At 33.4% G+C, this 24,739-nt stretch overlaps 1 protein-coding gene across 2 annotated transcripts; it reads right to left on the bottom strand.

Moving 5' to 3' along the window:
* Positions 1-1,625: 1,625 nt before the first annotated feature.
* On the bottom strand, positions 1,626-18,592 carry LOC132273547 (WAT1-related protein At1g43650-like). 2 transcript variants are annotated; one of them, XM_059774508.1, is made up of 7 exons: positions 18,278-18,592; positions 18,112-18,174; positions 17,877-17,993; positions 17,532-17,766; positions 16,895-17,053; positions 7,234-7,385; positions 1,626-1,940 (listed from the first exon to the last, which is right to left on the bottom strand). In XM_059774508.1, exons 1-7 carry the CDS (start codon positions 18,478-18,480, stop codon positions 1,889-1,891), a joined length of 981 nt encoding a protein of 326 aa, XP_059630491.1. In that variant the 5' UTR covers positions 18,481-18,592; the 3' UTR covers positions 1,626-1,888. The 2 variants fall into 2 exon arrangements, with proteins under 2 accessions (XP_059630491.1, XP_059630490.1); XM_059774507.1 differs by lacking the exon at positions 1,626-1,940 and adding an exon at positions 6,205-6,639 and having other exon boundaries at positions 18,278-18,590.
* Positions 18,593-24,739: the final 6,147 nt, after the last annotated feature.

Raw genomic sequence — 24,739 nt, 5'->3', positions numbered from 1 at the left:
TCTTGAGAGGCTTTCCATCTTCCTCAAGAAAAAGAGCACTTCTACCATGGAGATAGCCCTTGAAGGTTGGAGGACACCATTCATGAGTGGCTAGACATCCTCTTGGGGCTAGAGTTAGCCTTAAACATGCTTTCTTTACCTTGATTTATGTATTTTTGAGGGGATTTGTGTTGTAATATATGTTTTGACATATTTATATACATAGATCTTGTTTATTCAATGATTTGTGTGATTTAATTCTTCTAATTAATCATTTCATTCTATCCATATGTCTATGTATGATAGGATAGATGTTCATGTGTTTATCTCTATCTCTTGTGTTATTGATGCATGTTTATGTGTGTTGATGCTATAGATCTAGAGATTGTCAAGACATAGTGCTTAATAGAATGCTGTTGTGGTTTATTTGGTGGTTCATATTCATTTCTTGATAGATTGTGCCTCTTCCTTACTCTAATTAGTTTAATTTTCATGTCATTAGTTTAGATGTAGTGTAGCTACCTTAGTTGTTAAATGGGAGGACAATCCATGCTTGTTGTTTGATGTTCCATACTTATGAATGCAAGTAGTATATTTCTCTAATTATGTGATGTGTTTGGATTGTGAACTTAAAGGAAGGCTTAGTGGCTTAGTTTGATATATTGCGCTATTCATTGTGTTGTTTAGACAATATACACTTAATTGGTCATCCATGCTTGTTGAAACAATCACACACATTCACTATTGTTGCAACATATGCCTTCCCCTCATTAATTATGAATTGAGTGTAGAGAAAGGTGATGCTTAGTGGTGATCTCTAAGTCCCAAGATCTCTCTCTCTTGTTTTCTCTATCTTTTAATTACTTGTTTTATATTGAGCTTGTTTAATCTTAATTGTAATTTAATCAACCAAACAACCCACCTTTGATCACTCGACCTACTAACCCTAAGCATTGTTTCCGTTACTAGTAACCCTCTAATCCCTTGGGATGATCCCTACTCACCCTTGCTATATTTTTAGTTAATGGTAGTAGTGGCATTTATAAATGTAAAACTTGGCTACATTGCACATTCACTATCTTTTGCACATCTTTAAGCGTTGGTGTGGCGACACACCAATAAGTGACTGAAGCATACCTTCAAAGTGCTTCTTTGCTAGATACACTCGACAATTCCTTTTCTAGTGCCCTTCCTTACCACAATGGAAACAATTTCCTTTGATTTTAGCCTTGCCCTTAGCCTTGACAATTCTAACACTAGAACCAACCTTTTAGGGGACAGTGGAACCTTGCTTCTTATTATAGTTCTTGCCTTTCGGCTTTCCATGAGAAGAAGAACCCTTTTCCACTGTATGAACCCTCCATTTACCCTTAAAAATTCATTTTGCAGCTTGCAAAGCATTCATCAGTTCTGATAAAAAATAAGCCATGCTATTCATAGAATAATTTAGTTTAAACTGATTAAATAACTCTAGCAATGATTGTAGAATTATATCAACTTGGGTCTCACCATCTATGTCTGCCCCAAGAATTTCCAGTTCATTGAAATAAGAAATCATTTTTAAAAGGTGTTCGCCAACTGGAGTTCCTTTGGGCATACAAGCGTTCATAATCTGTTTCATTGCAACTTGTCGTGCCGCTCTACTTTGTTCCCCAAACATTTCCTTAAGGTTCAACAAAATGTCACGAGTAGTGACAAAAGACAAATGCTAATGTTGTAAAATGTTTGACATTGAAGCTAAAATATAGCACTTGGCCAGCCTTTTGCCACTTCTCGTACATTTCCTTTAGCACCTAACTATCATCAGTGCCAAGTATAGGAGGGCACTCTTGAGTGAGCACAAATTTGTACTCCTGTGTAGTAAGTACAATGTGAAGATTTCTCTTCCAGTCAACATAGTTTGGCCCGGTTAATTTATTGTCCTTAAGTATAGCAGCAAGTGGGCTGAAAACATTCGACATCTGAAATATATATAAACATTCATGCATAAATAAAATGGCATCCATACAAAAAACAAAAAATAAACTTTAGTTTTCACATAGCTTCTCTGTAGGTCTCTCTAAGCCACTGATATAATGAAAACATCAATAATCATAATCCCTGTAGGTATTCACTCATTTCTCTCATGGGGCAATAAGAACATACCACTACCAAGAGATTATGTCACTACCTTGATTAGATGGAAACAATTTCCACCACATCCTACTATCTAGGCATCTCATGCCAAATGAAATATAGCAACCGATTTAACCTTAGCCTCTATGTGAAAATACCCCCTAGGTGGAGCGTACTCCCACTTAGTCAAGTGTATACCATTATCTAAAAATAGTGTAATTGAATGAGGCCCGTCTCCTAATGGTGATCGTCCCCATCCACCTACCGCTAGTTCTATCATGCAAAATCTATATCTAGTAACCAGTAAAACAAATACCCTACGGAGGAGCACCCAAGATTGGTGGCGAGGTACTTGTTCCACCTTACAATAGATCGACAATGGAAGGCTGTGGAATTTAAGATTAAATCATGCTCCCACTTGATTTTTAAAATTAGAGAGTTTTCTTTAAATTCCATACATCCTATGCATAATATCATCATATTATGATATTAATTTTAATCTAAATAATATTGGAATCCATTTTAAAATTTCTTTTAGGCCCAATGAACCTAATCCATTTGGGTCAATTTAGCTCAATTTCTTGAGCTAAGCTATGGGATAATCCTACACTTTCCACAAAATTTAATTAAAAATAAAATTTTAATTTACAGAAAATCAAATTTTCAAAAAATATTTTCAAAAGTGCTAATTTTTCCAAAACTACCCAAAAAAAGTAATTCCAATTTTATCTAGTTTAAAATTAAATAAAACATAACTAGAGCAAGTCATGGATTAAGCATGACATTCAAGCATATAACCATCACATGAATATAAGCATGCAAATAAAAATCATGTTGCACCATAAATAGTGCTAAGCCCAGTGCTAAGCCCCTCTCTTGGCTGGTTAAATATCATCTCATGATAATCTTGTACTTTCAAAGTCCTCCATTGGAAGCATTGACTCTTATCTTGTCTAAATCTTTTCCTGAACTCTTCAAGAACTTCAACGCTAAATTTAAAAATATAGTACAAGGCTTTGTCCTACTTCCAGTTTAGGACTTATATAAAATTATAAACAAGATAAAATAAATAAATAATTAAATCCTATTCGGCTAGGGAAAACCAACCCTTATTGGGACAGCCCTTTAAAACGCCGCCATTAATTAATTAATTAATTACATCACATGTAATTAAATAATAATTTAAAACTGTACCGGACCATGAGAGAGATTAAAGTAATTACTCTACACCTGCTAGTGAGCTTAAATATTCTATGCATATAAACATATGCATTTGACAATATATATAAATTTAATTAGTAAATAGATTTCACTGGTTACATGGCAAACAATTTGAACAATGATAACATAAGAGTAACTTCTACGCATCATATGCATAGATTACTTAATAGATCCCATATGCAATGCAGGTCATAAATACACATAAATTCACTAATCATATAAAGATTATTATAAAAAAAAAATAATAATTTTATATTAATTAGTACCACATTCTAGTCATATTACCCATTAAAGATGGAAACACCCACCTAACAGATGGCTTTTGAAATAAAAAGAAATATGTGTGTTAGTCATTTACTTGCCTAGTACAGTGGTACTATACATTGCCCATTGATTTATCACTGCACGCCCATCACATGGGTATTACATGTGCGAACTAGTGGTTGCTATTTGCAGCCACAACATCATGCGAAATTTAGAATCTCTACTATAACGTGACTGCCCATTACAATGCACTAATTACAATGACAAACTTATGTGTAAATAGTGTAATACCAAAACAACACACAACCCATGAATCAAATCCAGAGACGCTACTTTCCAACCAAAAGCACTACTGGTCAAGAAATAGTCTCCTATTAAAACTCAAAAGATAAGTTTTTCCATTGATATATATATACACATATATATATAAGTAAAACGTGAATCTAGTAATCAATAGATTATCAGCACAGCCATTGGATAAAATAATTTTCTATTTTTATTTTTATTTATTTATTAGTACTACCAAAAATCTGAAACTGGCAATCAACAGATTACTCTTTTTGTCGTGTGACACCCATCACATGGGTGTGCACAGATCAAAATCAGTTGTAACTGTGCATCAGTTGATACCACTAATACAAATATTATTTATACAGATCACCAAAAATAGACCCCCATGCATTTTAATCACCCATTCTCATGGGTGTTGTCTTACTGTGTCACCAATGGCTGTCGTACTGTTTAGGAAATTTATTTACTTTATTCGCTGTGATCCAATTTTCATATAATGGATTATTTGATCAAATAATAAATAAAATACATATTCATGAAACAGACAAAAATAATTCATGAATATAAATCTATATAATCATAGATAATAATCATATAATCAAATCAACATCATGATTTGATGAAAAGCACGTGGGTTGCTCTGATACCAATTGAAGGCACAATGGAAGCGATTTAAAAATTTTCAGGATCATATCCACAGGACATTTCACCAAATCAATAACTGGAATATTTGTAAAAGATTTCATACATTTGGACGATTGATTAATAGTCAACACTCCGAGAATAACAGTGAATTAGATTGGTCCTTCTTTGGCCATGAACACCAGTAAACTTTCACCTCTATATCCCCAGAATACACAGATTTGTGGAAACCCTATATCTCTTACTCTCGTTATTCTGTATTCTATAAGATTGTGTGTATATCCGAATAAAAGAGATATATCATGTATATAGATGGGGTTAGAGATAAGGATCAAAAGCGATTCTTATCCTAGCTCCAACTAGATAGAGATAAAGTTATCTCATAACTCTATCCTATCTAATTAATTATAATAAGTACCACAATAATATTGTAATTGTAATATAGGATTTAGAAATTACAACAAAGTCTTGTCATATTAAATAACTACATATAAGTCCCTCCACTACCGAACATTTATAAGTAGCCCCAAGGAAAATAAATACTGTTCCACCTAAGGCATGCTTACTTCTTATATTCTTTGAGTAACTAATTTAATCCTTATGATCACTGAATTTCTTTTATAAAATAATTTTTCAAAATAAATATTTTTCTAAATAAATAATAGAAAAATAATTTAGTAAATATTTTACTAAAATGCCCTAACCAGGTTCCAGTGATCAAACTTATTAAATTACATCAAGGGGATATTCTAACTCTTATAGAGTATGGATTCCATGTTGAGCATTTGTGTTCCCAGAGCTCCAACATTAGCCACCCAAGATACCATGATATTGACCTTAAAAGATTTCACATATTGGTAAGTCAAAATGACCAATACTAAAACTTAAGTCCACTAAACCTCTCAGGATTTAAAGGTTAATGTATCTAGTAGATAAGAATCACACCAAAATAATAATAGTAATTTGTATGGTGTGATGTTATGGTGATCCAGTTCAGTGTACTTTAAGCACACTAACATACTGCGTTAGAGTCAACTACCCCAATGGTCGAGACAAAACATCATATCTTATAGAGGTCAAGTGTGTTTCAGTCTTACAGATAAAAGTGCCCAACTTTTATAACTGACTGCGAACAATGCCAAGGTGCAAGAAACCAGTGAGCTCAATTCTTTTGCATGTAAATCTCATTTACACACTTAAGTCACTTATAATGCAACTTGAGGACAATAATGCATCTCATGCAAAAATGTGTAAAGCGAATGCATGAATATCACATTTATTAATAAAATATCGAATAACTAATTGGCTTGTAGGGCATATAATCCCAACAGAAGATAATCCATGCTTAGGTTTAATTTTTAATCATCTTATAACTGAATTAATATGTGCTTGTAGCCATGATTAATTTCTTATGCATTTTCATATCTCTTCAATAAAATGATGCAATTGACTGGTTAGTGGTGAAATCGTGTCCATAGTCTCATCTCTCTTATTTTCTTCATCTAATTTAATTATTTCCTTTTATTTAATTTTCTACTTAGTTCATTAGATTAAATCATCAAAACTTGTTTGTCCTATTTCAAGTAAATTTAGAATTTAATAAATATGTTAACAACTTCATTAATGCAAATCTTTTGGATATGACACTCTTACAAAAAAAAAAGTCCTATTTGCAAAAATCCATACACTTACAGGTGGTTACATCTAAGTTAACAACACTCTCTCTTTTAAACTTTGAATCATTGTACAACAAATTTAACTACCATACAAGTTTCTCTATCGTAACAAATTTCAATACAACAAAAATATTGCTTTTGATTTGTATGAAATCAAAAATGAAAAATGGAAACAATCCTCAAATGGTTACAAGGTAACAGTTTCGTAATTACAAAAGTGACCCTCTTGGGAAATGTCTTCTGTCTTTCTAGATACATTAGTAATTGCATTCGTGTCATCATTAAAGCCATTTTCTGTCATTCCATCATTAATCACTAGTGAGCGATGCTCTCCAACGTGGTTTCCTCTTTGGCAATTGATCTTTGTTGATTTGTTTTATTTTTTCCTTCTTTGTACTTTCCCCACAAAATGCCGTAGAAGCCCCCAATCAATAATATAGCTCCACCAACACTATTGCCAATATAACAACGATTTCCATCAATGTTTAAGAATTTGTTTGTGCATAGACATTATATATATGTATATAAGTTAAGGAATTGTTTTGTCTATTCAGACGCACACAAAATGGTAAAGCTAACTTCACCTCAACAGGGGAACATTAAGGTATCTTTTTACGAATTAAACAAAGAATTCCCTACCAATTGGTTGTATATCAACAAAATTAATGTAGTTAGGGGCATTCATGTGTTTTAAGCCCTCTAGTTTCTGGTACTTTTAATTAATGAGATGAATTAATTAATCTATAAAAATTACATGACTGATTGTCTATACTGAGTTAGTATCGATAGTTTTTTATTTTTATTTATTTATTTATTTTTTGCATGTGGAGACAACTTAATCTTCCATATTAAAGTGAAGGTAACTGTACTCTCTTTATCTTCTATATATATATATATATATTATACACATACACACACATATAATAATATATAAGAAGAGAGTTTAGGGATATCAGTCTCTTATTTTTTAAAGAGATGTTAAGAATTTAAGTATCAGAAAAGACATATGTGTGTGAGTACCAATTAGAAAAAAAAAAATTTGTACCTTCCCAAATGAAGAATCTCATTCCAGAAGAATGCAGAAAAGACAGCTGTTATGATAAATGCTAATGGAGTGAATATAGCAACGAAAACAGGGCCCTTCTTATTTATGATCCAAACTCGCAACCAGATGCCAATCCCAGTGACAGTTATGCCCTACATTCCATAAATATTGAGATTAAGAAATCCAAATATATGAATATAGATGTGTTTTTTTTTTTCTTTTTTTCTTTTAGATATATGTTGATGCTAGCTATAAGACCTTTTAAAATATATCTTTACCAAAATATAAACTATGTAATATAACAACAATTTTCTTGTTCACAACATCAAGAATAACCATATTTCAATATCAACCATGGGTAAACTTAAGTAATTGGTGAACAAATTTGGACTCAGACTGTCTAGGACTAGGGATGGCAATGGGGTGGGGCGGGGCGGGGATCTCATTCCCCATCCCCATCCTCGCTGAATTTTTCAATACCCATCCCCGCTTAAAATTTCACCACCACCACCACCACCCCCATACCCGCCCCTGCCCCCGACCCCGACCCCGACCCCGACCCCTTATCCCCATCCCCGCCCCATCTCCAGCCCAGATTAACATATATTATTTAAAAAAAAAAAAAAAACTTAATTTTTCTTATTTTCATATGTATACTAAATCTAATTTAGTAATAAATTATTAAATGTAAGGATATATTAGTAATTTAACACTTAATCGGGACGGGTTTACTTCATCCCCGCACCCGCCCCCGACCCCGACCCCGGTGGGTTTTCAAAATATACCTCCATCTCCATCCTCATTTACATAAAAGGGTCCACATCCTTACTATAAACGGGGCAAAGCGGGGACCCGGTAGGGATGAGAAATTTGCCATCCCTATCTAGGACATGACTGTTGTTCGTTTTTCATGTGAATTAGCTGAATTTAAGTATGAAGCACTAATTATGAACTCATTTTTTACATGGGCTGATTTTGAATGATGGTACTCTTAACTCATTAGGTTTGTATTAAAATTTCTAATAGTTTTTCTTTTTGGGTTCAGTGTTAAGTAATTAGGTTAATCTCATTAATAAAACCTCATTCACTAGTAAATGCAATGGCTATAAAGGCCCACTTCTTTCTCAATTTGAGTTGTAGGTATTATAATTGAACTATAAATGTTTATAACAAATATAATATAAAATTATAAACCAACTATTTACAGGGGAACCCAGGTTTGGGTCCCCGTAAGATCGAAGGTGAGGAGGTTTGGGTCAGCAGAGTATTCATCTTTTCCTAGGGTAACTGTAGAGTAAATTTGTTTAGAATTAGTCACTCAGTGACTTAAATAAAAAATTTCAAAAAATAATATTTTCCAAAAAATAAAATAGGTAAACAAATAAATATTCAACTCTATGGAATGTTTTATAATTTTTTAACAATCATAAATTCATTTTGTTACTCTTTTAATTTGATTTAATATTATGATATGATTGAAAAAAATAAAAAATAATAATTATTGTAATATAAATAAACAGATAGTGAATTAATTAATGCTACCATAGGTTTTACCACGAATTTTTTTCCTACTATTCATATTATCTTTGTAATATATATGCATATATTTACAATTTATTATTTTTTAAGAATGGTACAGTCTATGTCCGTATGTATCACTTGTCGTCCTAATTTTTTCATGTTCATTCATTTACTAAAGAAAATGATATTTAGTCCAAGATAGGCCGTAAATGAGCCGAGCCAAGCTTTGGTTGTTCCGGCTTGGCCGAGTTTAGCCTAACTAAGCTCGGACTCGACTCGTCAGAAATTAGAAAAGCTTAGGCTCGGCTCGGGACCGATAGCATACCAAACAATCATTGATTCAAGAAATCGTCATTACCTCTTCCATGAAATCCAATTTCCATCTTCGACCAGAAAGAAATCAAACTTTGAATTGATGAAATCTTTATCTCCATCTCCAACAAGAAAGAAATCGCACTCCAAGAAAGGAAAAATAAAAAAAAAAACTAAACAAAATTTAAAATAAAATCAAAACTTCGAAGGTTTTATTCGTGATCTACAGTATTATTGCACTACTCTAACTGGTCAACCTTGAGATCCATTAGAGAGAGATGAGCTCTGTGTTCACATGATTGGGATTGCTGGCAAGATCATTCGGAAGTGAAGAGGACATGCCACTATAGACTTGTGGCCTGGACTATTTAATTAGAAGTCTTTAGGCCTTATTAATAAGATGGTTTGAATTGGACTAAACTTGTATGGTTATAAACATCTTAAATACTGAATATGGGCTCCACGTTTTAAATGTGAAATGATATTACAAAATTGCCATTTTACTTACCGAGTTTGTTCATGAGCCTAATGAGCCGAGCTCAAGGTTGCTCAAGCTCGGCTCGTTTACTAAATGAGCCTGAAAATTAAGCCTGAACTTTGCTTATTTACTAAACGAATGAGCCCGAGCCAAGCTTTTAACGAGTCGAGTCTAAGCTGTTCCGATTCATGAACAACTCGGTTCATTTGCAACCCTAGTCCAAGAGTCGGATACAACCACTTTAACAATAAGTTAATAAATATAGGATAATTTACACAAATCTCCCCTTTGCCATACACGGACCTCACCTGTGGTATGAGAATTTACTCAGACCTCCCCTAATAATGAAAATGTCTTACACAGACCTTCCTTCTGTTAGAGTTAATGTCAGTCAAAGACGGAATATGCTGACATCATGTACAAATTTTACTAAAATTCCTATAATACTCTTGTCCCTACCAATTGATATATATATATATATATATATATATATTTCACAAACCCTTGTCCCAATAACAAAGTCAAGTCAGTGAACAAGATGAATTGTTATGTCACCCTTCTGATTTCTTGGCTCGAATCCATGATTTCCGAACTCAACCCTATATATATATATATTTCACAAACCCTTGTCCCAATAACAAAGTCAAGTCAGTGAACAAGATGAATTGTTATGTCACCCTTCTGATTTCTTGGCTCGAATCCATGATTTCCGAACTCAACCCTCTCCCTCTCCCTAATTTCGATTCCATTCCGTCTCCACTTCTGGCTCGAAGCCAACACAAGTTTTTTGTACCCATGCTCTCAAATTGAGTATGTAGTTTAAGAGTAAACAAATACTACAGGGATAGCAAACAAAACCCAACAATTCAATTAAAAATCTAACACACCCAATTCGATAATCCAAGTTTTAAGCTTTTTCAGGCTAAATTCGAATCAATCTTCTTGGCATAAGAATTAAGCAAAAAGATTAACAACGTGTGAGTACCGTCAGGGCCGAGACTGGATCGCTTCTTGGGGTTGTTCAAGATCGATAAGCCATGTTTCAAAACCTTGTTAGAGCGTCAAAGGTTGAGCTTCCGAACGAGGGACAGGTAGTCCCAAGCCCCTCCTCCTTCATTGTCCACCTGGTTCTCGAGCCTGTTCACTAGGCTTCTTTTTTTTCACTCACCATCTTCTTAATGATTCACATTATTCCACTCTCTCTCTCTATAAATATATTTGTTTTCTCTCTCTAGTGGCCTGTGTGTATGGATCTGTGGAGGAGAGAGAACATATCGACTTAACAAGGCAGGGGGACTTCTCTGCGGCTGATCACTGTGATCTAGCCGAATCATCCATTATCACCTCACTCGACAATAATTGCTCTCTATTTTTCATCCGACTCATCCACGCTCTAATGGCCTGCAGAAGCTATTCAACAAGACAAGCTCAAGCTCACAGAGGTGAATCAAAAGAACCGCCGGTGATAACAGCACGTGGATTGACAGAAACATGTTTTGCGTCGTTTGGGAAAGTACATTAATTGAAAAGAAAAAAAAATTATATGTATATATATATATATATATGTGTGGCTTCACTCTTATAAAAAGCTTATGAGTATTTTAGCAATTTAAGATAACAATGTGTGGGTATTTCAATAATTTTGACAGGTCTATTAGTGTATTTGACAGTCCGTCACACATAAGAGATGTCCATGTAGAATATTTTTATTGTTATGGGAGGTCCAAGTAAATTTTTAAACCACAAGGAAGGTCTATGTAATTATGACAAACCATATGATTGGTTTGTGTAAATTACCTATAAATATATCATCACTTAAAGGAAAATGCTCAGTAATAATATGAAGAGAGAATGAACTTTAAGTCTTAACAAAGGAAGGTTGAGGGCTGGCGACTCTCTCTCTAGAAACAAGATATTTTCATTCTTACTTCGTCATCATCAATAAATGGTGGTGGAGGGTTGGCGGGTTAGAGAGAGAGAGGGGAGAGAGAGAGAGACCCAGTTGGGAAAAAAGAGAGGCTAAAGTTAGCAGCCAATAGGCTACTGACACGTGGGCAACTAATATTGTCCAATAATGTAATTTTGTTCAATGAAGGAATTTGCTAAACGACATTATTTTCGTTTATGCCTATTTAAGTCATTTTACAATATAATGTATTTTTTAATAATATGTAAAATGTGTATATAAAAGTAATTTAGTCAAGTTATAATTTAAATATGCTAGGTGAGACGTATTTACATAAATTAAAACTATAAGGTGTTTTATGCACAAGAGCAATGCGATGCCCATTGAAAACTCCTATAGTGAACCCAAATAAGTGTTCCTCATTTAAAACCTCTATGTGGTATAAAAGTTCACAAATATTATCAATTTACTATTAATTACGATATAAAGTCAATTTGTATGAATAATTAAGAATAAGGGTAAAATGCAAGAAACCACATGAACTATTGGTAAACCAACATGAAACTCCTTAAACTACAAAAGTGGCAACTAACTTCCTTAACTATTGAAATTTTTTACAGATTATCCCATTAGGCCACCATCTAGCAATTTATAACTGTTAAAATAGCATGTGTTTGTCATGTGAGAATTATTGGACAATAATACCCTTACAAGATGTAAAAGACCAAATTGCCCATCTAAGTAACCGTAGAGCCAAACACCTTCTTTATACGTTTATATATATGTATATGCCAAACTGCATAGTTGTAGAAACCCTAACCCATTTTGAGAAAATCATAAAATTGAAGACCTAAATCAACCTCATTCCTTTCAATATTGGTTCTGCTGGACAAACCTCCTTAATTTTGAGTCATACTTGAACAATTTGTGTCACTCCTATCGTGGTGTACCCGCTCTGTGACCTTGGTGAGGCGGCGACGATGGTGGTGGCGAGGTGGGGTGGTGGAAGTGGTTTGTGTGGTTCGATTAGGTTTGATGGTGTATGGTTAATTTTCCATTATGGTTGGATTGGTTGATGTTGTGGTGGTGCTGATGGATGTGATTGAGGTGGCGGTAATGGTGGTGGTGAAGGTGGGGTGGTGGTAGTGGGTTTATGGGTTCGATTTTGTTTTACGATGTGTGGCGGTGTATGTTTCATGAGTTTCCAAATGGTTGTACATATGGTTTGTCAGCTTCTACTTCTATGTGTTAAGGTGTAGTGGTGATGGCAGTGGCGGTGATGGTGGTGGCGGTTGTGGGTTTTGTGGTTCAATTAGGTTTCATAATTTGGTTTAGCATCAATTGTTCGAGTTTCTGTTCCTTTGGGTCTGGTTGTGGGTGTAGGTTTGAGGTGGTGGCAGTGAATAGGGATGGCAATGGGGGCGGGTTTGGGGCGCGTGTACCTTCCCTCACCCACGTAACCGTTTAAAAACCCGGCCCCGTCCCCGCCTAAAACTGTAAAAATGGGGAAACTTTTCACCCAATCCCTGCAACCGTTTAACATTTTTACCCTCGCGGGTACCCGCACCGCCCCGTTTAAGACCATAATTTATTTATTGTTGAAATAGATTTGCTATTTTTTTTCCAATCATCTTCAGTTCTTCACCATTCTAACTTTCTTTCTAATCAAATTCATTTGTTACTTTAATATTGTTATATAGGGTACTTAATATATATACTAGGAAACATATATACTAATGAAATAAGGGTACTTAAGTAATTTGCCTATCTAAACGGGGCGGGGCGATGCGGGGCGACCTCCCTCCACCCCCGCACCAAACCCGTACATGTTTTTATTACATCAAACCATTCTCGCCCAAATAAGCTAAATAGTGTCCCAAAACAGCCAAAAATGGGGTGGGGTGGGTAACCGTGGGGGCGGGTCAAATTGCCATCCCTAGTAGTGAATTTGTGTAATTACATTTGGTGATGGAGGTAGCATTGTGGAAGACGTTGGGGTGGTAACAGTGAGTTTGTGGTTTTGATTGGTTTTCTATATTTGCACTCTCATATAAAAGAAAATGACTCTTTTAATTTTAATCCTAACTTCATGAATAAGTGAATTTTTTTAAAAAAAATTTAATCAAATTTCACAATTACTGTATGATTGGTCTCCCCTCCCTCCCTCCAATTTTTAATATATATATTTTTAGTCTCTTATGACATATGAAGTACGAATACTTCTACGAAGGAGCCGTACCCGTATCGTATCGATGTTGGACACCGATATTCCTCGGACACTCCTCAAATACTTGTCTGACACTTCATATACGTGTCCATAAATAAAAGTTAATATTATTATGTTGGACACTTCGCAGACTTCCCAGGCATTTCTAATACAAGTCTACCTAGTAATCTTGAAAATAATATAAATGTTATCATCACAAAGTAGTGAAATAACGGTATATATGATATAAAAATCATTACAATAATGACATTATTTCATTTTCTAATTCATTTCAAAGCAATTCTTAAGAAAGAAATTATAAATGAATTAAAGTTTTATAATACTATTACTGAATAGATGTATAAAAATAAAAATTTATGTTTATATGTAGCCGTATCCACGTCGTACTTGTGTCCTACTTTTTTAAAAATTTGACGTATCGACTTATCTATGTCGTATCGTATCTGTATCTCGTATCCATATCCGTGCTATATGGTTTATGACAAACCAGAAAACAAATACCCCTCCCCCAAAAAATAAAGTTATAAACAAAATAATATGTTTTGACGTGACCAAAAAATATAAAATAAAAAATAAAATAGAAAGTTCTCTTTGCATAAATTATCTTTTTGATAAGACTCAAAAATAAAAAATAAAATTAAGGAAAAAAATTCAAAAATAAAGTTATAGCTGTTGCATAAATTATCTCTTTTTGATTGGACCAAAAATTAAAAAAAAATTCATATCTCCTATTGAATAAATAATCCCTATTGGCAAGACCCAAAGACATAAAAAAGTTCCGAAAAAGGACCCAAATAAAAGTCATCTCTATTAAATAAATTATCTTTTTAATGGGATAAATAAAAAAATGTATTAAAGAAAGTAAAGAAGGTAAAAAAATAGTTAAGATTTTTATTACAAATGATGATAACAGTATTATAAAATAGAAAATTGTGCATTAATAAATTTAAGTAACTTTTAATCATCTTCTTTAAAAGGAAAAGGCAAGTCAATATGCCTCCCAAAAATTATTTAGATTTGTAATAAAGTTCTTTGCAAAGGTAACATTAATAAAATTTACTCTCAATAAATTATTTAGGCCTTAGTGTACTAAACCCACTGTTTTCAAAAGCCTGCAAAATTCCCTCTTAAATTTTTTTTGGAAGCAACAAACACCCACAATTTACCAATGGAAACAAATTACCCTCATTTGGCTAACTTAGGAATAACTAGAGTTAATGTATGATGTAAAATTACACAACAACCCATAGATTATAATATTTGTGATGGTGGACGGAAAGAGAGAGGATGAAGAAAGAAACCTAAGTTTCTGACAGGAGATAACGCGGAGCCAGACGTATATAGTTTTATCAAGGGAGATAACGAGAAGCCAGTATATAGCCTTGTGGTCCAGTGATATTTCACCTAACTCTCAAAATGAATGATAATGGTTTGAGTCTTTAAATGAGCAAAGTGGATCTGTAAGTGACTCAGTGATATCTCATCTATCTCTAAAAATAAATAGTAATGATTTGAGTCTCCAAATGAGCAAAGTGGGTGTGTGAGTGGTGGAGTGTGTAAGTTTCTTACCAAAAAAAAAAAAGAAAAAAAAGAAGAAGATAAGAAAAAGGTATATGATTTTTCCTCACATAATTAATAAATCAACACCACTTTTAATATTATAATTTCTTAGAACAAGCCACTAAAGAATATATATATATATATATATTAATGAAAAAATTGCATAAATATTTTATGGGTTTGATTTCTCTCTCTCTACACTACTTCAGGCCAACCTCATATACAATTAAAAATAGCATTTAAATATATCAACATACACAAGCAGCCAATTATGAGAGCTGACATTTGATCAACAAAATGCAAATTAATATTACCTCCGTCTCAAAAATAGTGTCATGTTTTAGGAATCGTGTCAGTTCAATTTGTGAGAGTCACGGTTTCTTAAAAGTGACACTTTTTATGGGACGGAGGGAGTAAATGGTTACCAACAGCCAAAGGAGATGTAGACTCCGCTAGATTGATTTTGATTTTGGAGCAATTAGATCGAGTTGCTATGATTTTTGACCAATACTAAGATGAAGTTGGGTTTTGGCAAGAAGATTGAGATTTTAATAAAAACAAAAACAACAAAGTAACAACTCATAACACAGAAAAATAAGGATAGAAAACTTTGGAGGGGCTAGTATAGTGCCTTAAGCCCAAATCACTGTAGCCCTCAGCCCATAATTGGGTTAAGGGCATGTTTGGTTGGAAAAAATATTCAAGAAACCTGTCTTTTGAGTGTTTTTTTTTTTTTTTTTTCAACACAATTGAACAAAAGAGCCGTTGAGGCATTGTTTGACTGATATAAATAGTGTCTTAAAAGTTTTTTTTAACACAATTGAACAAAAGAGCAGTTAAGGCACTGTTTGACTGACATAAATAGTGCGTTAAAGGTTTTTTTCGACAAAAAAAGTAAAAAAAAAAGAAAAAAAAGAAAAAAAAAAAGAGATGAGCTAGTGCATTTTAAATAGATAAAAAATTATTGTATATGATTGTGTCATATGATTGTTCTTTAAAAAAAGGAAAAAAAAAAAAAAATTGTAATATGGTTGTTATTTTTTCTAGTTCATTTTAATAATGATATTGTATTATTTATTTATTTATTTTTTAAAAAATCATATAGTATTGTATTGTTTTAATTTTCTAATCCTTATTAAATTTGTATTGTTTAATAGTTTTTGTATGATATAGCTGTTATAGAAGTCTAATCAAAATATCAAATCATAAAAAAAACAATTCATTAAATTTTTTTAAAATATTAAAATATTTCGAATTTTGGAGAGCAAAAACTCACAATTGGAATACCTGCAATAGCTAAAATTTAGAGAGTCAAAAATATTGACGTGACTATTGGAAATGATTACGGGACTATTGAAAAATGTTGACATGGCAAATTTGGAGACCCAAATTTTAGAGATGCCACTAAGATGCTCTAATAGCAGCTTTCTATTTTGAAGTTCTATATTTATGGGTTGTTGTGTCCTAGTCGGTTAAATTGGAGTAATTTGCTGCATTTTGTAAATTGTTAGAGGATGTATTATGCCAACTTTTTGAAATTAGAAGGGGGGCTTAGTGCACCAAGGCCAGAAATTTAAGATACCAAAGTCTATTTGAATATGAATTGGTAAAACTAACTTTCACAAGATTAGTTGTGATAACAGATGAAGAAACTTACACAAAACACAACGGAGATAAGATTCACATCCCAACCAAGCTTCCATGATGATATCGTCCTGTTCATCGCAACCGCCCATATTGCTGATTGTATGCTGCTAAAGAAGTACTGTAGAGTTGCAAGACGTAATGTGGATGGATATTGCTTCACAATGGGTGCCTAAAAGCAAGAACAAAAACCATATTGAAGAAGCTTTTTTAATTTTAGAATATATTTTTAGGACAACGGAAATCAATGCACAAATAATTATCTCTCTTTTTGCGATTTTCAAAATGTGTCTACACCTTTAGGAGGTGTTCACACATAAATGCCAATCTCGCCAAGGGGTGTTCACACATAAATGCCAACCTCTCCCTGGGCCATATTCTAAGTCACATCCCTATTGAAGATAGACGAAAAGTTTTCACTATGCCAAGAAAAATGAAGAATATAAGTTGTCAATCCCTACACATTTTTTTTTTTTTTTTTGTTAGAATATTTTGTCATATCCAAGTTAAAGACCTTAGCACCCTTATATATTGAGTTACAACAGATATTAGCATTCAAGTTCATAACCTGAGATAAAAAGGGACAAAGATGGAAACAAAATTTAGGTCACAACTTCACACACACGAATATAGAGATAGAAGCGATGAACCTGCAAAATAAGCCACATGGACCATGTTATGTTGGCTGAGAGCATGACTAGAGAGCCTTTTATCCAGTTTCCTCTGGAAATATGGTTTATTGATGCGTTTGAAGCTCCTTTCTGGGTGCCTGAATAAATAGGAGGCCCCTTAAAAAGTATTAACACTACAGCCCCAGAAAGAACCATCATAGAACCCAACACTTTGGCTCTTCCATGCCATTGCCTCAGAGAAATACTTTCCATCCTGAAATGTTCAAAATCATGCGGACTTTAAGTTTTAATTTCCTTAAAGAAAAAGTTGATTATTTTTCCGAAAATATTTGATTATTGATATTTTATTTATTTTCGCATTACCTTAAGAAAACTGCCATGATAAATGTAATGGCCGGAACTGTGTTCATGCTGGCAGAAGCATATGTTGCGGTGGTGTAATTTAAAGCGAAATTGAAGAGATTAAGACAGACAGTGAACCTGAAATTGTAAAAAAAAAAATAATAATTATATTGCGAGTTAAACATTAGCTCACTGAATATCATAAAAGTAGCCCCAATGTAAATCATGAGATCGAAATAAAAAGGGACTTGCATACCCAACTAAAGCAGCAAAGAAAATCTTGCAGAGTAAGTTGTACGATAGAGGGGCTGACCTGTTACTGCACATTAGGAAGTGAAAAAACGCAGTACAGTTAATATCATAAGCAAATTCAAGCACATGCAGATGCAGTAGAGTTAATTAGAATTGTATGTTGGTGCAACCTTTCGAGGAAAAAAGCGAATGGAGCTAACACAAGTGTGGCAATAGCATGCTGATAAAAAACAAACACATAAGAATTCATTCCTCTAACAATTGCAGCCTTGGAGAGCAAGGCCGTGCCTGCATTGATACATTGTATAAGGATAATTGCAATATAAGCCTTATTTTTGTCTGCAGAAATTGGAAATCCAAGTGAACTCTTCATGCTAGCTAGTATATAATTTGGCTTCCTTCAAGGGTCTATCTTTTTTAGTTTAGGGTACACTTTCCCAGCTATAGATGCTATTTCTTTCAATCTTAAAATGTCAAAGTGGGTTCAATAAAAAGGCAATACAAAAGCCATTGAATTTGAAATCCAAGTGGTGGGTTTTGACATGGATTCTCTTACCCAGAGTCTTTTAGAAAGATATATGCTTCAACTAATAAAATCTCAACAAGTTGATGGGAATTCCAAAGTGCTACAGCGGAATCTGCTTCTAAAACAATGATAAAGAAGCATATGCTATATGTCATGAGCACTAAGACACTATTCGTAATGTTAGGACATATCCACTAGTTGAAGTGCTTGCTGTTTGTTAGAATAAGACGACTGGTTAATATATAGATATATATTTTTATAATATACCTATTTATTTATTGGCGGAAACATTAGAAATCACCTTTTTTGATTGCTGATGATATATTTCAAACTAGTATTGTTCAACTGGGCACGTCCCTGAAGCAGAAGGTGCTCTTTTATATATATTATACTGGCATCAATTTGATTATGTTATGAAAGCACTAAGATGGTTGAGTGCTATCAACTAATTAATGAAGTTTAATGTGATTTCAAAGGCCTAAGGGATACATCTTGTGATTATTTCTCTTGATCTAATTAAGCTTTTCAACATAGGTGCAATCAAGGGCGGAGCCAGAAATATAAAATTGGCAGCCAAATTACTAGTATAAAATTGAATTTTTTAAAAATAAATAATTGTAACAAATTTTTTTTTAGTGCATTTTAAATTTTTATTATTATTTTTTTCGTTAACATGTCTATAAATTATATGTATATAATAATAAAACTAAATATTGTATGAAGGATATGAATAGAGTACTGATATGTTATATCAAGATTGCAATAATAACCTTCCAAAAAAAAAAAAAAGAACATAAGCAATTTCTTTTGCAAACCATCTTTAATAATCATAAATAAATAACAAAAATAAGTATTTTTTTTGTAAATTTGGAAGGCCAATTTTAATTTTTCTATAGTAAATTACCATTAATAATCATAAATATACACTATTAATAGAAGTATAGAAGTTACAGAAAATTTTTAGGGGGTCAATTTAAATTTTTCAATACTAAATTATCTTTAATAAATAAAAATATAGACCAATAATAGAGGTTACACAAAAAAAAAAAATGGGTTCTTCAAGTCAAAAGGGTAAAGTGTAAAGAAAATCCTACCTGAATGTGTAAATACTAATGTGATGTTCAAAAAATTGCACGATATTTTTCATATTGAACAAATAAGGATAATAATTTGAAGGCTAAAATATCTAAAATGACTTTAAGGCATCTTAGTGAGAAGTGAAATTATTATTATTATTGGGAATCATATAATATATACATCATGGAGTGTTGGCCATATAAAAAGAATAAAGTTTGAATCCCATAAAATATGGGATTTTCCTAACTAAATCAAGATATTAGTTAAATGAGGATTAATTTCCAACTAATTACAAAGTCAAGGAATAAAGTTTGAATCCCATAAAATATGGGATTTTCCTATCTAAATCAAGATTCTAGCTAAATGAGGATTAATTTTCAACTAATTACAAAGTCAAAGATTTTCCTCCTTAATTTACAACTATACCCGGTTTTCGGAAAAATGTGAATTTCGAACAAGACAAAATAAAAATAGAACACTCATTTAAAAATTTGAGATTTTTATAAACATTTTTGAGGTTTATAGAAAAATTTTGGGTATTGGGTTATTTTGGGGTTTTGAAATTTTTTTGGAATTTCGGGCATTTTTTATAATATTAAAATACCTAAAATGCCCTTAAGGGTATTTCTGGGTTTTATAAAAAAAAAATATTTGGTCAAAATTACTGACTAGGGAGCAATTTGCTACAAAATTCAAAACACATGGACTTATATGCACTTTTTAAACAGTGGGGGTATTTTTTTACACATTTCTTATAAAGCATGCCTTTTTTATTTATTTATTTTCTGTGTGCGTGTGTGTGTGTGTGTGTTGCACTTTACCCTATATAAAATATAAATTTAATTAGCTGTCAAAAATTGATAACATAACAATAGAATTAATTAGTAAAAATTGGATTGTGTTTGGACAAAAAGAAGACATTCAAGTGATATTTTATGTGATATAAGATATCAATTATATAAGCCAAAACAACTAATATAGCCTTGTTTTTGATCACTGAACCTTTCTCATTCATCTTGTTTATGAAAATCCACTTAAAGCCAATGACATTCTTGTCTTCTGGTCTTGGGTCCAAGTATAATTTTCATTTTTTTTTTTGTATGTATGTATGTATTTGATCAAGTTATTCCTTCATAGCTGCTAAACAATCTTCACCATTCTTGGCCTCATTGTAGGTCTTTGGTTCAATTGAAGAGAGCATGATAAAGTTATTACATTCATCATCTTCTTGTTCAAGTTCACTAAGTTTCTTCTTAGCCATGGTTTAAATGCCTTCCTTAGGACTTCCAATGATGTTTTCATTTTGAACTTGCTTCTGCAGAAAGGGATATGTGGTTTCATTGAATAACAAGCTCTGAGTGTGAAGTACTTACTTCATTTGACCCTGGTAAAGAACCTTCATTTTTAGAGACAGTGGCTTGAGGATTCTCATCAAACTTCATATGAATTGACTTAACCATTTTAGAGGTTCTAAGATTGTAATATCTATAAGCCTTGCTCTTGGTTGAGTATCCCAAAAAGATGCCCTCTTCAGCCTTTGAATAAAACTTTCCCAAGCTGTCAATGTGATTAAGAATGTAGCACTTACATCCAAATACCTTAAAGTAATGGACTGTTGCAGGTCTTCTATACCAAAGTTCAGAGGGGGTTTTGGTTGAATTAGGCCTAAGAAGCACTGTGTTTATAATGTACATAGCTTCAACCCAAAAGCCTTTTGCAAGGCCTTTTTCAAGTAGCATTGTCCTCCCTATTTTTAGTACTATTCTGTTCTTCCTCTCTATAACACTATTTTGTTGGACCAGGGGGGGGGGGGGGGTGGTGAATTGGTCAAAACCTTCTTTCTTGAACAACTAAATAACAATCAAAATAGTAAGCAATAAACCCTACAACATAATTTACAAGGAAACCCTCTTAATCAGGGAAAACCTTGGTTCTTGGCTAATGCCAAATCAATCATCCACTAGTTGCAAGCAAGCTGTTGCACACTCAGCTGTCTCACTCTCTGCACACACCCTTGTCACAGAAGTAGACACTAGTTTTCACACACTCTACTCACACACTAGCTCAACAAGTGTATACACACAATCCCCCTGTCCTAGTCAACTCTGTAATACCACTAATTTCAAAAGGATAGTCCTGGTATTTCCTTTATTGTTTAACTTTAAATTTTTAATTGTTTAAATGTATATGTGTTTATTTAATTTTAAATGTATATGTGTTTATTTAATTGCTTTAATTGTGGTTACCTTATTTAATTGTTTTAATTTTTGATTTAGTATATTAGTTACTTAATTGTTATTTAAATTGTGTTTGTTTAGTTAGTTGATTTAATGGTATGAATTTAATTAATTAAATATATTTAGTTTTAACGTGACTGGAGGATTGGATGTATACATTAGGTTTATAGTTCACAGCCATCATTGAATTTAACCTAGATTTCATTATGGCCGAGTAAATCCAGTTAGGGTTTAAGAGAACCTAGGATTGGTTTGGCCTATAAATACTTACCTAGGATGTCTGCCTAGGGTTTTAGAGATATACTACGACAAAGTAAGGCTGAGAGAAGTTTTGGAGATGGTTGGGAAAGAGCAGAGAATAAACAAAGGATTCGCTGGAGAATTGAGACGGACATCGGTGTAAGGTAAGTTCTATCCTTACTCTCTCCCTTAGGCTTCGTGTTCTTTGCATTCTTAAATAGTTCTAGGATTAATTAAATCAATCATAAATTTTCTCTCTTCGTGCTTAAACTGAAACATATCAGTATGTGTAGCATGCTTGAAAAACCTATTAAAACATGTTATTTGCTTGCTTAATTCTATGTTTAAACCTATGTATGGAATGTGTTAATGACTTAAACATGGACTAGGAACCTACTGGGATTGAGTTACAACTTCTGGAAACCATAGCGTAGGGCAGAGAAGTTGCAGAAGACGTCTGAAGAAGATGGAAGGCAAAGAGACGAGGCAGAGAGGGAGAGAGTCGGCTCTCCCTTGGAGAGAGCTGGCTCCCTTTGATGTGGAGGCGGCTCCCAAGTGTGGGAGCCGGCTCCAAGGCCCAAAGGATGTGGCTCCACTTTTTGGAGACGTCTCCTTGATGCATTTTTATTTTTTTTTTTCTTCGTTTCCAGTCAGATTTTCATGCAGTGGATGGTTTTGGAATTTTTTAGATGAGTTTAGGACTGAATGGGGAAGGTTTAGAAGAGGCTCATGTCTGGGTTAAGGTTCCAGAAGGAGTGTTAATTAATCTATCCACTTGGAATTGCTTGGAATGTAGAGGACTTGATCAGATAATTGCACTGTGTTTAGAGTTGAAAGACTTGTAGTGTTTAGTTCTCTGTATTAGCATTTTTCTGAGATAAACAATTGAATTAGAACATGTTTCACCATATACCATGATCATGTATCTGAGTTATACATGTGCAGGATGTGTTAGTGTTGAACGATATTAAGTTTAAAATTTAACATTAACTGGATTTTGTGAAACAACCAAAACTAAGCATGCATATATACATACTGTAATTATGTCTTGATGCTTGCACTAATACTGTTAGTATCAACTGTTGGAGGAATGGACTTTGTTGATGTTTACTTTAAATGTCTGTAATATCAATTGCTGAGGGTTGAATGATAATTTGAAATAATTTTATCATTATATCAAATTTTATGGAACAACCTAAACTGAGTAGGTTTGTATATATACTATGACTATGTTTCTTGATGCTTACATTATGTGTTAGTATCAGTGATGGATATAAAACTGAATATGTTTATGTATATAGCTGATTTTGTTTATTGATGCTTACACTATGCCTGTTAGTATCAGTGATGGAGATATGGATTTAGTTGATGTTTACTTTAATTGTTGGCATTATCAATTGTTGGATGATTGGATAGTATACACTGGTATGGGACGGTGGTATACTAGGAACGGTTTGGTTTCAAAATACCAAAACCTACCTACTTTGGATTAAGAATTGGATTAATTAAAAGTTAAGTCCTATTGATTGTAGTGTCATGGCAACGACTAGTTGAGCGGCACTACCAGGATACATGATGGATTTTAAATATATTGTTATGGTACCTCAATATGAGCTTGAGTCTCAGGATCAACGGTTAGGGAGCGTATATGCATGGGGATGCATAGCTGGATACGATGGTTGGGGGTGTACCCTGTTTAGGTTTAGGTACACATGCCCACTTCGTGTGCATTTTAGCATGTTACCTCTATTCGAGTTCAGACCGGCTTGTAGTCCAGTGAGAGTCCTTTAGTGTGACTATATATGTATTTATGGCCTATTAGCTATTGTTGAATTGTTTAGGGTGTACATGTGTATCGGGCTTCTGTTTGGAATGTAGTAGTATAGAACTTGCACGTGGGCCTGACCCACTTCTATTTTTCAGGTACACGACAGTTCCAGACTTAGACGTATTTGTGCTAAGCAGAGGTTTCTACTCACTCTACCGACGACGTAGGTTTTCTCTCCATAGTTTATATCAGGATGTTCTTTCAGTTGTTTTAATTCAGTTTGGATTTTTATTAGGGGTCCACTAGAGATGGATTCCCGAGTTGTTAAACTTATGTAGTTTTGGATTGTCAGATTTTCAGTATTTAATTTTTAAAGGATTTATATTTAGTTTCTTTCAGCTTTTAATATTTATTCATATTTCATTTTGTCATCTGTGTTCGCATTGAATATTAATTGTTCGATATTTCCCTCGGGTTTGGGCCTGGGCCTGATCAACTCGTGTCTCGGATCCGAGGGGTATCACAGTTGGTATCAGAGCACTCTGGGTTCAAGTGTCTCTAAGATGTTTCGTATTAAGTTTTCCGCGTAGTGTTTTCCCTTGATTAGAGCTTAAGTTTAGGATTCATTGTATTCTATACGGTTCATTTAGAAATGGTACTGATGTCTATCTTTCCGTGTTAACGAATGGTTAGCGCTAGAAATGGACAGAACATGTAAGGAACTAGGAAGGAAAGGAGAGCAGCTCGTAGGCAATAATATCTCCTACGGCGTCAGCAAATAGAG

Source organism: Cornus florida, unplaced genomic scaffold, assembly GCF_030987335.1.
Source record: "Cornus florida cultivar Cherokee Brave unplaced genomic scaffold, ASM3098733v1 CherokeeBrave_3.0.0_Hap2_Chr09, whole genome shotgun sequence".
Taxonomy (NCBI): domain Eukaryota; kingdom Viridiplantae; phylum Streptophyta; class Magnoliopsida; order Cornales; family Cornaceae; genus Cornus; species Cornus florida.
The sequence above is the reverse complement of the archived record's forward strand: the minus strand, read 5'-3'. Positions and strand labels throughout refer to the sequence as shown.

What these genes read in the sequence shown, in the direction of transcription:
- LOC132273547 (XM_059774507.1), bottom strand. Translation starts at nt 18,480, where the DNA reads ATGAAGAGTTCACTTGGATTTCCAATTTCTGCAGACAAAAATAAGGCT. An exon ending in ATCATGGCAGTTTTCTTAAG is followed by an intron (nt 17,767 to 17,876) that starts GTAATGCGAAAA and finishes TGAACATTTCAG; the next exon opens with GATGGAAAGTATTTCTCTGA. An exon ending in CCATGTGGCTTATTTTGCAG is followed by an intron (nt 17,054 to 17,531) that starts GTTCATCGCTTC and finishes TCTTGCTTTTAG; the next exon opens with GCACCCATTGTGAAGCAATA.